Here is a 12721-nt window from a genome sequence, read left to right on the forward strand (position 1 = left end):
TATAGACACACACACACACACACACTTTTGCACCATTAAAATAAATCACCATCTATTTTACTCAAAACTCATAAAAAGTCATAAAACCATAAACGTTTAAACCAAACCTAGAACTAGCAATTTTAAAAAATAGCATAAACATCATCAATCCTTTTAAAAACCACTCTTACTTCCAAAAGTCACGAAAATCTTTAAAGTAATGTAAAAGCATAAATGTGCAGAAAAACTAGCAAAGGTCCTCGGGTTAGTGCACCATCCGCCCAGCCAGTTTAGTCATCCAACCCTCTTGTCTCAACATCAAAATCCTCACATACACCATTCATATCTAGTGAGTCTATTGACTCAGCAAGCCTTAACTATAGTAACAAGTAATACGTATACATCAACATACAACAGTGAAAATACTTTTAATAAAATAGCATTTTCATGACAATCATAAACTTAAACCTTTATTTCATCATATACTTTTCCTTTCATCATAAACATTTACATGTACATTTCTTTTTGGGGTGAAATCCGTTCGTTAATTGTGACCATCATTTCATCTTTGTAGGACTGCATGCATGCAAAAATACTTAAACGTTTATTTTCAAAATGCGAGCTTTTATAAAAAAAAAAAATTGCATTTTAAAATGGTAGACGTTACAGTTGGTATCAGAGAGAGGGTCCTGTTTAGGGTTGTGCCACCGCCAGCTTCTGCAGCTTAGTCTTCGAGCCTGAAGTCTGTAAGTTTAAAGGTTTTAAATTTTTTGAAAGTTTTAATGCTATCACTTCCATGTTTACACGATATACGTTTTACAGTACATGTTTATCTTTCGTTATGTTTTGAGATTAGATGCCTTAAAATTTTTATACATGTTACGACATGAAATGAGAAATTATATGATTTTCATGCATGCTGGCTTTTTGGTGGAATTAGACATGATTAAGAATTTGGCTATTGGCCTTTAGGAAATGGTTGAAAATTATTTGACTATATCGATTCTTGGTTAGTATGTACTGATGTTCTACTCTTTGGATCACAAGTTAGTAATGAAAATTATCAATGCTTTGGGGACTTGTAGATTTTCTAAGAAATTATTGATGGTTCGTGGTTACACTAGTTGAGTTAATTTTTGAGGATTCCATGTAAGGAATAATGATCCGAAGACTACGAAGATCTGTAGGAATTTTCGATTATTTATGCTTGAAGGGATATTTAGAACCTTGAAACATCTGAGTTATAATGTTATAAGGAATGATAATCAAGGGCATTGTAGGATAAATCAACATTGGGTTTGAAAATTTAAGCGTTAGTGAAATAATGTTGTGGAAAATTAAGAATTTAAAGTGATGACATGTTAAAGTAAAGTTGATCAGTTAGTTAAGTTATAAGAGTAGACATTGAATTAACGAATTTTTGGGAATTTAAGTGTTGGGTGCAATAATTGTCCCTGCTTGGTAGAGCGATCGAACCATTGTGCTTGAGCTGCTGTGCGGTTTAAAAGATTTGAGTTGTACCATTACTACAAGCTATAGCTTTTGATAAAGCGGTAAACACTCGGTCCTACAATTGGTATCAGAGCCAAGATCACGGGTTCGTTTCTTATTGATTGCAAAGAGTGCAATTATTCGGAGGGAGATTGTTGGGTGCAATAATTGTCCATTCTTGGTAAAGCGATTGAACAATGGTGCTTGAGCTGATGTGTGGTTTAAAAGATTTGAGTTGCTCCATTACCACCAGCTATAGCTTTTGGTAAAGCGGTAAGCACTCGGTCCTACATTAAGTTTGATGTGTCATAAGTTTTAGTCATGATTTTAACAGTTAGGACTATACCTTTGCAAGAATTTAATTTTTCTAGAGAGTTGTGCATGTTTGATAGTTAGGTTAATCGATAGACGCATGTAAGAATTGAGGTAGAAACCTTGTTTTGAGAAAATTTTGAAAGTCATTAAGAAAATTCGGAATAAGTGAATATGTGTGTTGGAATTATGTTATCCAAAACTATTTGGGTTGCGTAAGTTTGAATTTCAAATTTATGGGATAGGTGTTGATACTGAAATTTTGGGTGAAATAAAAATAAAAGGGAATTAGTTGTGTTCAACATAGGTTATCAATGGACGAATGTTAAGATTTTTATCGAATAAGAAATTTAAAATCGTGATATAGGGATTCTAGAACTCTATGGGTGTTATAAGCGAAGTTGAATTATTAGAGTAAGTTTATCGCTAACATGTGATAACTTATTAAGTTTTATACGCTAGAATTAATTAAGCAGTGAGGATACGTAAGAATGCGACATTCGTTCTAATGAAAAAAGTCCAAGGGTCTTATGCATTAACTTTATTGTAATTGGGAATATAATAGTTTGAGCATGTAATTGAGGCTAGAAGGGTTTTATTATTTAGGTAGGAGATCGATATGGTATATTTTGGGTTTTATGCATTATCACTGCTTGAGTTTAAGATTTGCAACGATTTTATATTTGGGGTGTACTTGTAAATAATGAAGTTAGGTAAGTTTGGTGCTGTAAGATAAAGATTCGATTCAAGAATCTTAGGCTAATATTATTATGGAGTTGAGATAAAGTTTAACTTTTAAGTGTATTACCGAGGATAGAAGTCGATCAGTAACTTTTGGTGCTAAGGTTTCTTAAGTTGAATTGAATAAATGCTAATGTAATAGGTCGATGAATAATACGGGTATAGTATAAGAAAAATAAGATACGATAAAGTTTGGACATCCATTTCTAGTATGAGGAATTGCGAGATAAGTCGAAATTCGAGGTATTAGGAAAATAGAGCTTAGTCACCATAAGTTGTTTTACGTTGTGATTCGCAAACAAGGATTTTGGGAGGCAAATTTAATTAAGTTTGAGGAGACATAAGGATAGCTTTACACTTATTTTATCATAGTAGTGCTGTGGAAGCGTGGATTATTTGGATACTAGAATTATGAGTCTAAACTTTTTATTTATCAAGGATAAGTAAATTTTGAGGACGAAATTCAATTTAAGAGGGATAGATTGTAACGTCCCGAAAATCTTAAGGTCCACGTAAACCACATGCATGCAAGTTATTAAATTTCTTTGGTATTTTATTAAATTCTTTTAAAGCATTAAATGCATGTTTATTTCATTAATTTGTGTTTTAATTCAAGGTTTGTTTAAAGTTTCATGCATTAGGATTTTTAGTTTCAGTTCGCGCTCGATCGAGGAACGGAGACCGGAGATATTCAGGAAAAATATTTTTATTTATTTAATATGATGTTTTTAAGTATTATTTTTTAAAATAAGCATTGGTTGGGTATTTTTACCCGTCGGGTTAAATTTTTAACCGGTACACAAATTTTAACGATGCGGAGGACTTTTTGAGGGTTTGGGTAATATTTTCAAAAACTTGCCAACAAAAAATATTTTACGGGAGTATGTTTGTACTTAATGGGCCTACTTTTAAGCTTATTGGACTTGAAACTCTTTGTAAACTCTTTAAACAATATTTAATGGCCCATTAGAGCTTATTATTTTACTTAATTATTCCCCTAAGCTCCACTAAACCTAATATTCTTTTCCATCAGCCGACACCCTCACTTCTTCAGCCATTTTCACGTAAAAATCCAGCTGGTAGCTTCGGTCCTCCATTCTTTGCAAACAAGTCTTCTTCCCGCCTCTCTGGTGCTTCCCCGATGCGAAATTCTTCAAGCTTTCGATCTATATCATCAATGCACGCTTGTATTTTCATTTTCTCTTCATACACGTCATAAGTATGCTGATTTTAATATATTTGTATGGGAAATTCTATGATCTACATCATGAGTGCATTTTGAGAAAAGTTTGACATGAAATTTCGGTTTTTATGCATGTTGCTCATGTATTTTGTACCATGTGCCAAAGGGCTACCGAACCAGTGTCCTTAGAGGATGATCACGTTGTTGTTGAGTGTTTTTCTGTTAGAGTCATGGTTTTTTCCATGACAGTAGGAAGAGCCGATTGTGGTGGCTTGTGGTTAGGGTTTTGGGGTGGCTAGGGTAAAGAATGGAGGGGCTCGGCCAAGGGGGGAACCCAACCAGGTCAGGGTACGGTCCAGCAAGGTCCAAACCAAGGCCTAGGAGAGGTCTTTCATGGTGGTCTCGGGCTAGGTGGAATCGGGAGTAGTTAGGGTCGACCTTGGGGACGTCTTCGGGTGCTCGGGTAGCTGAACTTCACGGCGTGCATGGGGATATGACCGTGGGTTCAGTAGGTCCAGTAGGGGTAATGGGGTGGTCCAGAGGTGGATGGTTGGCGGCTGGTCCGAGTGGTTTTGGTGTAGGGTCGAAGAATGGTGCTAGGGTCACGACTAGAGTTGTTTTGGGCGAGTAGAGAAAAATCCAGCAGCCTTTGGTCATGAACTCATGGGGCTTGAGAGGTCCGAAAAAAGTGGTTTAGGGGCTAGAGTTGTAGGTTTAAGTCGCATTTCGAGTTGGGAAAAATTTGGGTGAATTTCGAGTCGATTCGGGTTAAAATCGGGACCACGGTCCTAGTTTTAAAAGGAATTGGTTAAGTTGTAAAATGGGCTCGAGTTTACGTCTAAGAATGCTAAAAAAATATGTTTTTGGATGTTTTGAGGAGTTTGGTAAGCTTCAGGTCAAATTGAGAGGTCCAGGAGTAAAACGATAATTTTGGGTTTTCTAGGGGCAAAATGGTCATTTTGCACCCGGGGTAAGATTTTGGTCCTTGGAGCGGCCTGAGCACATTTTTATCATGTCTTTAAATGTTTATGCATCAGGTTTATGATTTTTAAGATTTTATGAAAATATACGTTGCATGCTTGGATTTATAGAAAATTGCATACATGCATGATTTTTATAAGTGATGAAAATGATGATGTTTTGAATGATTAGAAATTAGTTGTGGCTATCGAAATATATGTAAATGCATGACGTATATGTAAATGATGATGATGAGGCCTAGGCACAGTGGATGTGTAATCCTGTCACTGATGTCCGACAACCGCCGGGTACCATGGTTCTATATATGATGGATCCATCGTAAATGATGATGTACGATAGTCACCTCTAATTTACTGAATTCACTAAAGGATAAGTGATGAATGATGAATGATGAATAACGATTAACGATGAGCTATTTTGACACGTCATGATTTTACACAACTCGTTTAGGCTACACTTTTAAAGTTCATGAAAGGTATGTTTAGTATGTTATTTTTCACTGTTGTGTGTCATATATATGTACTTGTTATTTATCGTACATGTGTGTTGAGTCTTTAGACTCACTAAGCGTGTGTGATACATGTGAGTTCGATGTCGAGGGGACTGGAGGTGTGAACTCTGAGTCGGCAGACCTGGTGGGCGACACGACCCGAGGACCTCATGTTTTTCCGCACATTTATGATTTTATGATTTCAGAGGATACGAGAAATTTATACGTTGTTTTACTTTACTGTTTAATGTTAAGATTTTTACTCGTCTTTGCTCCATTACATTTTTATTGGTAAATTACTTATGATTATTTTTAAATGGTATTTTACGTAGGATTGCATGCATGCAAAAAATACTCAAACACAGTTTCTTAGCAGGATCTCTAGCAATGAGGCGCACAAATTGACAAACCCTATCAAACTTCCTTATAAATTCAGCCATAGACATGTCTCTCTGACGAAGACTCATAAACTCCATCTTCAAGCGTCATCTGAAGTCAGCAGTGAAATACTTCTCATAGAAGATGTCCTTGAACCACACCCAAGTAAGGGTGGCTAGATTGAAACCCTACTCATCTCCTTCCCACCAAAGATAAGCGTCATCCCAGAGCATATATGTATCACGTCTGACTCGATCAGCATCCCCCATATTCAGATTACGGAAATGCACCGCATCGGATTTAATCAAACCCTCAGCAACAAATGGGTCGGTAGTGCCTGAAAACTCCTTCGCACCCAGCCTCCTGAACTATTCATAGATATCATGCTGTGACCTCAGAGAATGCTGAGCCTGCTGTTAAAGAAGCGTGCCATATTCTCCAACACTCTAGTAACAGCATCCCCATTGGGAGGTGAGGGTGCATTCTCTCTACGATCCTCGTGAGTATCATCATTTCTATCTGTACTAGGTGTATATCTAGGAGGCATTATATCTGAACGTATTCCAAATGCTAACGTAACCAAACATACCATTAAATCTAAGCGTATAACCATTTAGCATATAAGAACCATTTATCGATCATCTTAAACTTAAATTCCAATTAACTTCACGTAGCATTTAATCATGTAACTTAAGAATATAAATCATGTAAATATGTAGGTGCCATCATTAAAATCGTTTAAAGCATTTAAACTTACAGACTTGAGGCTGGATGACTGAGCTTTCTAGAACTGGCGGTGACACAACCCTTTACAAGAACATTGTTGTGATACCAATTGAAACGTTTCTAACTCTTTATTCTTTAAATTGTACTAGATTTTTTTAAAAAAAATCTTATAAGACTTCGGCCAAAACATATACATATATATATAAACACTTTTGCACCATTAAAATAACTCACCATCTATTTTACTCAAAACTCGGAAAAAATCATAAAACCGTAAACGTTTAAACCAAATCTAAAACTAGTATTTTTCAAAAATAGCAAAAATGTCATCAATCATCTCAAAAACCACTCTTACTTCAAAAAATTGTTAAAATCTTTAAAGTATTGTAAAAGCATAACTGTGCAAAAAAACTAGCAAAGGTCCTCAGGTTATTGCACCATCCGCCCAACCAGTCATCCAACTCTCCTTTCTCAACAACAAAAAACTCACCTGCATCATTCACACCTTGTGAGTCTATTAACTCAGCAAGCCTTAACCCTAGTAACAATTAATATGTATACATCCACATGAAACAATGAAAATTCTTTTAATAAAATAGTTTTTTCATGACATGCATAAACTTAAATATTTTCTTTTTATCATAAACATTTCTTTTTTGGGTGAAATCCGTTCATTAATTGTTACAATCCATTATAGCATTAAGGACACTGTCAGGGCTCATAACATTTTTCAAGTGCAAAATGACTGTTTTGCCCCTAGAACCCTGACTCTCCCAATTTACCCTTGGACCTTAAAACGACGACCCGAATCCATTCAAACTTACCATAACACCTTAAAACACTCTCAGAAACATTTATTAGGCCTTAACTTAAGTTCCTTAACTAAATTTGTAATTCGTTTTAAAACTTGAACCGAAGTCCCGGTTTGAACCGAATCAACCAAAATCTTAAACAAACTTTACCAAAATTTAACCATAACTTACAAACACCTAACCAACCCTTTTTGAACAAAATTCAAGCCATTTAAAACCCTTGGAAACCACCTAGTAAGCTACAATATTTTCTGCACAAATTGTCCAAACCCTAGCCCTAACAAACCATGTACTCCTTTGACCCTAGCCCTTAACCAACGTGACCAGCCTCTAACCAGCCATACTAGGCCCTAGATCGAACCTTTAGGAACCTACTGGACCATTCCTAACGCGCCATGCACGAGGACGTGCATGGTACGATCTTTCCTTGCATGAAGCACGAATAGTGCGACCATCACCCTTCTAGCCATCTCCAGTCATGCGTGGACCACCATGGCTAGTGGCTAGGACCCTCACAAGCCCAACCTTTCACCTGGACAGCACTCGAAAGGCCTTTCTTTCTTTTTCTCCCAATCACGTGCCCTAGTTCCCTTGTAAAGCCTTAGGTTTCGAACAGCCCTTGCCCTTTACTTTTCAGCCTTGTACCGTGCATCTAAGGGTCCTAAATCCTCTGAAAAACGACCCTTCTAATAGTCGTTACCTGGCAGCCCCTTTGTTCATCAATATTTTTAATTACAAGGCATGAAAATCCAAGTTTTTGGCATGTATAATTCATAAAACGAAACTATAAAGCAGGATATCAGATTTTTTCATGCAAACATGTATATTCACACATACTATGGTATGAACGATGAGAAAATAAAGAATAAGTCGTGTTTTTGCGTGATTCACGCACAAATAAACAATTCTAGATGAGAAGGGACGTTGCTGGAGAGACGGGTAATCCTTATTGCGTTTTCCTTCAAAATCCACGTGAAAGTGGCTAGGATTCGTGTAGGTGTGTGCGTGTGGCTAGGGAGAAAAAACCCAAGGTTTCTTAGTGTAGAAGCCGTGTGGTTTGAAGAGTTTTAGGGCTTCGAAATACCTCCTATGGTTATAAATAATAAGGTAGAAATTTAGGCCCAATAACCTTAGCATAATAGGCTCATTAGGGCCATTAGAATGTAGGAAAAATAAAAATCATTTAATAAAAATATTTTGCGTTCAGAGTCTCTGTCGCGTCTCTAATAAACCTTAAAACACAGTTTTATGTATTCTAATAGAAAACTACATTTTTAACATGTAAATATATCTACCACCACTAAATAATACGATTAAAATAATTTAGTTAAGAATTTTTTTTTAAATTTACTTGCAGTTGGATTACGTTATCGAATTTGAGATCTTACATGAATTCTACAGGGTTATCTAACGGTGCCCTCCAAGAACAAAAGCTGTTACTTTTGCATCCGAGAATGAATAAAGTACTGGATTTTTCTGAATTCGTTCCATGGATATGTCCACATTATTCTTTTATTTTTCACATTTAAAAAGTGTAAAATAGACCAAATATTACGAAGCCCCAAGACATTTTGGATGCTTGAAAACTCGATAGAACTGAATGATATCCCTGTTTCAGGGGTGACCAACTGCCTTGCATTTGAGAAAGCTGTCAACATCAAAGAAAGATGGGAACAATAAACGGTCAAATCAAGGCTTTATTTTCTCAAATTTTTAGAATAAAACCTGAGAACCACATAGAAGAAGAACCGATAAAGAACACCCCATGCCAGCAGAATACCTATGTCAATCCAGATATTCTCGATCTTATGAATATCCATTGTGAATAGAATGTCTTCACCAATTAAATTGCAGCTAGAAGGCAATGGTTGTGATACGTTGTGTAGTTCACTGAGCTTTATCTCTCCTAGGGGACCTGGCGAAAGTTCGTTTCTTTTTCCATGGTAACAATGTGCGCCTTTGAATTCATTTATCAGCAATGCTTCAAATGGGTACTTGAGTGCAGATATATAATGAAGCCATTTCCAATATTTTGGGATTTGGGAAGGCTTCAAGAAGAACCCACAAGTTAAAAAGAACAGAGCTGTTGTGGCTATCACTACTGCGTAGCCAGTGATGTAACTTGGAACCATTGCACTCACCAGCATCACATAGGCATTGGTCGTTATCAGTGAGGCATAGAGGGTCAGCCAGAAGTAGAGGATGCTGCTATTTAAACGAAGCATGAATTTAGTGATTGCTGCATATGTGAATGCCTGGGCTGCAAAAAATGGGAGGTAGACTAGAAGGGAGGAGATAACGTAAGAGGAGGCTCGATAAGAATTGTGGGATGTTTCTCGGATGAAGATGAACCTTTCTTCAATGAAAGTTGGGACGGCATCATTGGAAGAGAAGAATATGAGGCAGACTGCGAAGATGTAGAAATTGAGAAGCTTGTTTATGGATTTGAAGTCATGTTCGTGGAGATTCTTGAAGAGGGTTGAATGTACCAGAGCCATCACTGTCAGGACAACCTCACGGGACAAGAAGAGTTCAGGGGTCCGAATCACGTTCAAGGTAGTTCTCCACGATAAGACCGCCACCTCGCGGAGCCAGGGGTTGGCAAATTTGTGCCTGTGCTCAGACTCGTCAAGTATTTCTTCTGCCATGTCAAACTCTTCATAAGAAGGAGCATATGGATCAGGTCGAGTGGTAAAGACCAACGGTGTCATTGTATGTGAAGGGTTTCGATTGGGAATTTGATAATGGTTCGAAATGTGACTTCTAGAAACTGAATATGGTGTTTTTCCGGGAGTTTGTCCTGGTGTATGCGAAGGTGTCCACGTTGGAGGGCGACGTGGGGTTCCTGTTACACCTTGGTAGATCCAGGTTGAGAAATCTTTGTAAAAGTGGGAAGCCAACCGAGGATTATAGATTACACTTTGCATGCTCATAGGCGTATGAGCAGTCCTGCCTTTTCGTTCAAGGGAAGCGTTGAATTCATCGTCATCATCATTATTGTCAAATTGCCCTGAAAAAGCACGAGACTCCATGTTTCTAGTCGAAAATTGGCTGCTATGGAGATTAATGTGCTTTGAGCAGGGACTATTTCCACGAGGAGTCGTAGGAGTTTTGGGCCTTTTTGGTGTTTTAGGAATCGGAGTTCTTGCAACTTGATCTGGTTTTATCCCATCGCGTTGATACAGCACAAGAGGATCAAGTCCAACAGTTGAGCCATCATATTCTTTGATCACATCTAGGAGGTATTCTAAGCTGTTTTCACCATCAGGAACTGGCCTTTGGAACCCAGAAAGATATGCAGATAGATCGGTCGGAGTTCCCATGTATATCAGTCTCCCCCTGTAGTATAAAATTTGTTACCTTAGCCAAGATAAGCAGAATTCTCATGACTGGATCCTCCAAAAGTCCCTATAATGTGATCATATCATCAAGCCAATCGGGAGAGGCACACATACCTTGCAAGCACCGTGATATGGTCAAGGAGCATTTGAATTCTGAATGAAGGCTGGTGTATCGTCATGAGGACTATGCTGCCACCCCTTGCAATGTCCTTCACCTTTTCTACTACACTGAAAGCACTCGTGGAATCAAGACCTGAAGTTGGCTCATCAAGGAACAAGAGAGATGGCTTGTGGATTATGTCAATTCCAATGGAGATTCTTCGCTTTTCTCCACCCGAGACTCCTCTTTTTCCCTCATTGCCAATGTATGTATGCATTGCACTCTGCAAAATCATACATGTTTTCAAAAAACCAAAAGAGGGAGAAGGAGAGTGGAAGGACTATCAAGAGAGCTTATCCATACTATCAATCCAAGTTGTTCGACGAGCTCAAGGACTCTCTTCTTTTTTTCAACAGTGGAGATTGTTGGAGGAAGCCTTACTTCAGCAGCAAACATAAAGGTCTCGAAAACTGTTAACATGGGGAAGAGCTGATCATCTTGCATCACATAAGATGAAATCATCTTCATGTAGCTGGTTGTCACCTGCAAATTGAACCATCATTATTAACTAGCTAGCTTTGTGAATGGGGATTTGGACAAGGTTTGAATCCTTGTCGTTCTCCAAATTTGGGAGACTGCATGCCACTTGGTCAAGAGGCCTTTGACAAGAACATTTTTTCATATTTCAATCCATTTTGCGTTCATTTCCATACAATGGCTACTGTAAATGCTCGATTGATAATCGATACAGAAGAACTTACTTGTTTACCATCTACTCTTACAGAACCTTCAAGACTTCCCTGAGAAATCCGGCCTGCCAAAGCATCGAGAAAGGTAGATTTGCCGGCACCACTGGGACCCATGATGGCCAATATTTCTCCTCTTGCAGCCTGCCCAGAAATGTCATTAAGAAGATAAGTTTCCTTATTGATCCACATGTCGTCTTTTTTCATTTTCTTCAATACACTGTAAGACAAGTTCTTGAACTCGAGACCATGTCCCGGAAGCAGCTTTTGCGCCTGCCTTGCCACGTTTTTATCCACTTGCTTATTTGGGTCCATATCCAACAGGCTCTCGAGGTTCCTATTGTTCCCCTTAGCGTTAAGCGAAACTTTTGCCATTTTCTCTAACTATGATTGTGAAAGTTGCACTTTCTTTAGAACTGGAATTGAGATACGTAGGAACATATATAAATTAAAATTGATAAAAGGGTATAAAATTGTGCCGGTTAAAATGAAGGAAATGGTACAGCGCAAGGCTGTAACATTTTGTCTTTGTACTTGTCGTTGGTTTACTTTGATATCTCCGGAGAACATATCTTTGAATCATTTGGTTATGAAAAAAGAGAGAAATTTCTGTCGTATTTGAATTGTTTTGTTGTGATTCATTGTTCCAGTCCAACAACAACAATATTTGTTCAATTCTAGTCAATAGTGGTGAATCTTTTCTTTTTTATCTCGTGGTAGATACCCTTCTCCTTTTGAGGTAATGTTTCTTCTTTCAAACGCCAATAAAGCTCCATTTCAGTTCTATTACTTCTTTTGATGAATAATAAAAAAAAAATTTATTTCCAAGTCATATTGACCAATAATTGTCCGAAACTATTCAGCAAATTTTCGATATTTCAAGCAATTACAGATTTAAAATTGAACACGAATCAATCAGTTGTTTTGCTATGATATTTTATTTACATGTCATTGAAAATGTTAGAAGTGATTCAATAGAGAGATGACACTCACTTTCCTCCGTAACCATCGGAGAATATGATATCCGACTTGAATTTCGGTTATGTTGTTAATTCTAATATTTTTTTTGTTGAATGATATTAATTGGATCGAATGAAAAAAATTATTAATAAAGAATTGATGCTATTTTGTTTTGATAATGATTTTATGATAAATAGTTTTTAATATTTTCTTATTTTTATATAATTTTTAATTTACTTATTTTTATATATTTTTTCCCTATTTTTCTCAATAATTTAGTAAATATCCATAACTTACTCAAAATAATTCAAATTTGATAAAATTCAATTATAGTTGGTGATATATATTTGGGTAGGGTGTGGATATCCAATCATCCGATAGGTATGATGGTGGAGATTAAATTCGATACCCGATGGAGATGGGGATGGGTAGGAGTGTAAACGAACCGAGCTGGTTCACGAGCTTTTCGAGCTAACTCAAA

The 12721-nt window shown here is 37.1% G+C and overlaps 1 protein-coding gene across 1 annotated transcript; it reads right to left on the reverse strand.

Annotated features, from left to right (window-relative positions):
- Positions 1 to 8744: 8744 nt before the first annotated feature.
- Positions 8745 to 11886, reverse strand: LOC140960155 (ABC transporter G family member STR-like). Its single transcript, XM_073418304.1, has 4 exons — positions 11296 to 11886; positions 10898 to 11077; positions 10549 to 10817; positions 8745 to 10432 (listed from the first exon to the last, which is right to left on the reverse strand). The coding sequence occupies exons 1-4, from the start codon at positions 11653 to 11655 to the stop codon at positions 8791 to 8793; spliced, it is 2451 nt and encodes an 816-aa protein (XP_073274405.1). The 5' UTR covers positions 11656 to 11886; the 3' UTR covers positions 8745 to 8790.
- Positions 11887 to 12721: the final 835 nt, after the last annotated feature.

This window comes from Primulina huaijiensis, chromosome 15, assembly GCF_012295235.1.
Source record: "Primulina huaijiensis isolate GDHJ02 chromosome 15, ASM1229523v2, whole genome shotgun sequence".
Classification (NCBI taxonomy): Eukaryota; Viridiplantae; Streptophyta; class Magnoliopsida; order Lamiales; family Gesneriaceae; genus Primulina; species Primulina huaijiensis.

Excerpts from the sequence above, each read along its gene's own strand:
- LOC140960155 (XM_073418304.1), bottom strand. The coding sequence starts at position 11,655 with ATGGCAAAAGTTTCGCTTAACGCTAAGGGGAACAATAGGAACCTCGAG. Across the intron at positions 10,818-10,897 it reads TCGAACAACTTGGATTGATA|AGTGCAATGCATACATACAT; the intron begins GTATGGATAAGC and ends ATGATTTTGCAG. Across the intron at positions 10,433-10,548 it reads CATATCACGGTGCTTGCAAG|GGGGAGACTGATATACATGG; the intron begins GTATGTGTGCCT and ends TTTATACTACAG.